This window comes from Sinocyclocheilus grahami, unplaced genomic scaffold, assembly GCF_001515645.1.
Source record: "Sinocyclocheilus grahami isolate Dianchi unplaced genomic scaffold, SAMN03320097.WGS_v1.1 scaffold18686.1, whole genome shotgun sequence".
Taxonomy (NCBI): Eukaryota; Metazoa; Chordata; class Actinopteri; order Cypriniformes; family Cyprinidae; genus Sinocyclocheilus; species Sinocyclocheilus grahami.
Window position 1 is genome coordinate 1 of NW_015517243.1, and position 3,681 is coordinate 3,681.

At 38.1% G+C, this 3,681-nt stretch overlaps 1 protein-coding gene across 5 annotated transcripts; it reads right to left on the reverse strand.

Moving 5' to 3' along the window:
* Positions 1-88: 88 nt before the first annotated feature.
* On the reverse strand, positions 89-3,580 carry LOC107579628 (cdc42 effector protein 1-like). Of its 5 annotated transcripts, none has more exons than XM_016265436.1 (3): positions 3,407-3,580; positions 2,075-2,161; positions 89-613 (listed from the first exon to the last, which is right to left on the reverse strand). In XM_016265436.1, the coding sequence occupies exon 3, from the start codon at positions 586-588 to the stop codon at positions 100-102; it is 489 nt and encodes a 162-aa protein (XP_016120922.1). In that variant the 5' UTR covers positions 589-613; positions 2,075-2,161; positions 3,407-3,580; the 3' UTR covers positions 89-99. The 5 variants fall into 5 exon arrangements, with proteins under 5 accessions (XP_016120922.1, XP_016120920.1, XP_016120921.1 ...); XM_016265434.1 differs by having other exon boundaries at positions 1,681-2,161; XM_016265435.1 differs by having other exon boundaries at positions 89-696; positions 3,407-3,579.
* Positions 3,581-3,681: the final 101 nt, after the last annotated feature.

A 3,681-nucleotide genomic window follows, 5' to 3' on the forward strand; every position in this document is an offset into this window, starting at 1 on the left:
GATAGCTGTAATAAAAAAATAATAATAAAACAGGCCTACCTACAACGCTAATTATAACAATATCTACAACAACAACTATAACGAAACGTAACGATAAATTTAATTGATAAGTTTGGTGTCTGTGTTGGTACCGTAGGAGCAGAGCGGTGCGTCCGGTGAGCTGGTGGAGGTGGGCAGCAGCGCCCTCATCAGGCCGCCGTCGTTCATGTTCAGCTGAGGCAGAGAGATGGCGTTTTTAATGATGGGCGAGATGGGCGGTGGAGGGGACGAGAAGTCACGTGACCCTCCTCTCAGCCGGGGCAGAGGAGTCTTTCTCACATGCTGCAGTGTTCGTGACAAAAAGCGTGTCGGTTTGGAGCCGGGGGGCGAATCCGGGTACCGTATTCCATCGCTGTTACTTGATCCGCCATAGTTGCTCAGAAACGAAGTGTCACCGAAGACGTCCCCACCGCGGCCCACGTGCATGGTGTGGCGGAAGTCGCCGAGTGGCGGACTGATCATGTCCACCGACAGCTCGCTCTTAAACCGATGTTTGCCGTGAGACGTGGACACCAGGCCTTTGATCGCCGGCAGCTTTCCCAGACTCATGATGAGAAATATGACTTAAATGATCCTTAAAACCAAAGCCAAAAAGTCTGTCAAAAATATAAGTTGATGATGATGTGCTCCTCAAATTTAAACAGATGCCAGATGTAACTGCAGCAGAATAAATAGTACAGTAATGTCAAATAATCATAAAAATATCACAAAAAAGTCACGTGGAAAAAATTGCTTTAAAAAAAAATGCTAGTTTAACGAAGTGATTAAATACCCAGAAAAATCAATGCTAAGTTAATGTAAAATAATTCATAAAACAGATCCAGAGAGAGAAAAAATGGTGGAAAAATACTAAAAAAGGTTAATGTTAGTTTTATGAAGCAATCAATCGACCAGGTAAATCCATTTGAGTAAATGTTAATGTCAAATAATCATTAAAAGATATCTAGAGAAAGAAAAATTTGTCGACAAATACTTAAAAAAAAATCCTGATTCTACCTAAACGAAGCAATCCAACACCCAGATAAATACAGCTAAATAAATGCTAAATTTACTTCAAATAATCATTTGAATAGATCCAAAGAGATAAAAATGGCAGAGAAACATGTCAGAAAAAGTATAAATGTAAATATAAAGACATTAATTAAAACAGTATTTTAAGCTGATTGCTAATAAGTGTTTTTCTGTGATCTGATCAGATTCACTTTAGAATGAGCAGCAAAACCACAAAAAACTCTCACTTTGATTATAATATCCTGCAAAAATGCCATTGAAGACTGTTTTAAAGAGCATCATTGTGACAAAATCTCTACTAAATCTACTAATGAATACTAACTACAATTACACAAATGCTTTTAAGTGTTCACACGTCTCGTCTGTAATATATGAGCTCTGTCGGTTTGTGAGCTGCTGCCCATCCCGAGCCGGAGTTTAAAAATAACCTGTTAAAGAAGCCTAATAGGATTTACGAAGAATTTAAACACCTTCTAGTGAATGCAAAAACCCTACACTCTCTCTGATAGTAGAAAAAAATGATGTTTCTTGCACAAAATGACTTCAAAAACCATCTAACGTGTCACCATGCTTTTAAAAGAATCACTGAATCTCTCTTTAAACAACATTTAGAGACACGTTCAGATTTACATCAAGCAGAACTTCTTCCAAACATCTGTTTCACACCGTCACGTCTTTTATATCTCCTTTAAAACTGCATCTGAGTGCATGTCCACACCAAAGTTGAACACTGTTTCTCCAGAAACGTGACGTTTTGTAAGATGAATGACATCCAGCGCTGTCCTTTTCCTTCAGCTTTGTCCCGACACACCTGACGTCCACCAGCACTCTGATCTGTTATTTTAGTGTTTACGAATCCCACCGCAGGCCTTCAGCGCCCCAGGATCCCCCAAAACAGCCCGTCTAAAGCGCATCAGACGCGCATATGAGCCGCTGTGTTTTGTCTGTGGCTCAGAGGAGTCTGAACGGCTGGGATTGGCCTGGATTAGCTGGATTATTCGTCCTTGCTCTCTCTCTCACTCACTTCTTTTATTCTTTCTCTCGCCGGACCGTCTCAATCCATTTAGCCGCACGTCAGTCAGTATTTTCCTTTCACACCGTGACACGCGTCCTGAGAAAGAGAGAGTCGACACCAGATGATTAGAGCAATGCCATGTCATCTTTATACAGTAATGATGATCATCACCTCTGTTCAGTGCCTTCATAAAACCAGATCACATGAAAGAATGATACTGAGAGACATGAAAATAAAAAAATATATAAACAATTTAAGATATTTTTTTTTTGACATTATTTTTGTGGCAAGTAGGCACATTTACCCCTAATTTTCAGATTGATTTCATAATACATGCATACATATGGTATATAGTATGTATGCATATGGTAGTATTTATTTGACCTATATGCTGATTTAATTGTAAAAGCTTAAATTTACATATATATATATTCATTTTTTTTAATTATCAATTATTATAAGAGAAACATAATTAAAACCACAACTGAGAGTAATTGGAATTACAAAAGATAAAATAAAATATTCAGAGATATTATAATAATGTGAAACATGCTTAATCATGAAACTACAGATTAAAGTTTCTCCTGACAGACACACTCATTTACACCAATTAACATACAGTACAAACACACACTTCTCCATCCAGACTGTTATTGCTGGAGTTTAATTACACCTGTGTGTGTCTCTACACACACAAACACACACACACACACTCGTTCAGCCCATCAGACAGACTGAGGAAGTGAGTGGGAAGTAATGGGAACAATCTGTGATGTATTTAGCTCATGCTGCTCTCTCACTCACAGGCCAGCAGTTCTGCACAGCAGTTTTAATTAGCAGTAAATCTTTTACTTCAATAGCTGGTTAAAACATGACAATGTTATATGACGGAGCAGATCCATATCTAGACAACAGAAAATCATAGAGACACCTTAACAACTGCATTGCAAAAACCTTGGCAGCCTGGCAACATGCTATTATCATCATTATTGCTTAATATTATTATTTTTTTATGTTTGACAGATGTTCAAATGATTTGATTAAACCGTTCACATGTCACCCCAAAATCAAAAGAAAGAAAAAGAAGCCTATTAGAACTATTAAGATTTTTAACAATTAAATTAATTCGCCCCTCACATCTCATTCAAATACTGTACCTGTAACCTAATGTGAAAAAGTATTTCAGTAACTTGTCAGTTTATTAATAACTGTTCCTTCAGACTTCAGCGCCAAACCTTTCGTTTGTTTACTTACAATAGCCGAATTCATAAACTAATAAAATAACCAATCTTCCACATTAGTCTGATAACATGTCCATTCGTTATACATATTTAAACTTACCTTAAACGCAGAATAATACCGAAGTTTCAGAGCGTTGATGAATAAACTCCAGAGCAGACGCGCCACCGCTCAGCGCATGCGCACGGTGAATCATTAGAATCACAGACAGGCGCCTACATCTGAAACACAGAGTTGGCTTTTGTTCAGTGAAGACTCGGAGAGGCATAAAAAAAGAGTGCAAATATTCCACAGGAGGTTTGTGAACGTGTAAAATATGAAATGATAACACGCGAGTCCAAGTCACTCTCAAAAAGTCCAGGATGAATTCCACACGG

Bases quoted from the DNA above. Each gene is read 5' to 3' on its own strand.
- LOC107579628 (XM_016265436.1), bottom strand. From the start codon at position 588: ATGAGTCTGGGAAAGCTGCCGGCGATCAAAGGCCTGGTGTCCACGTCT.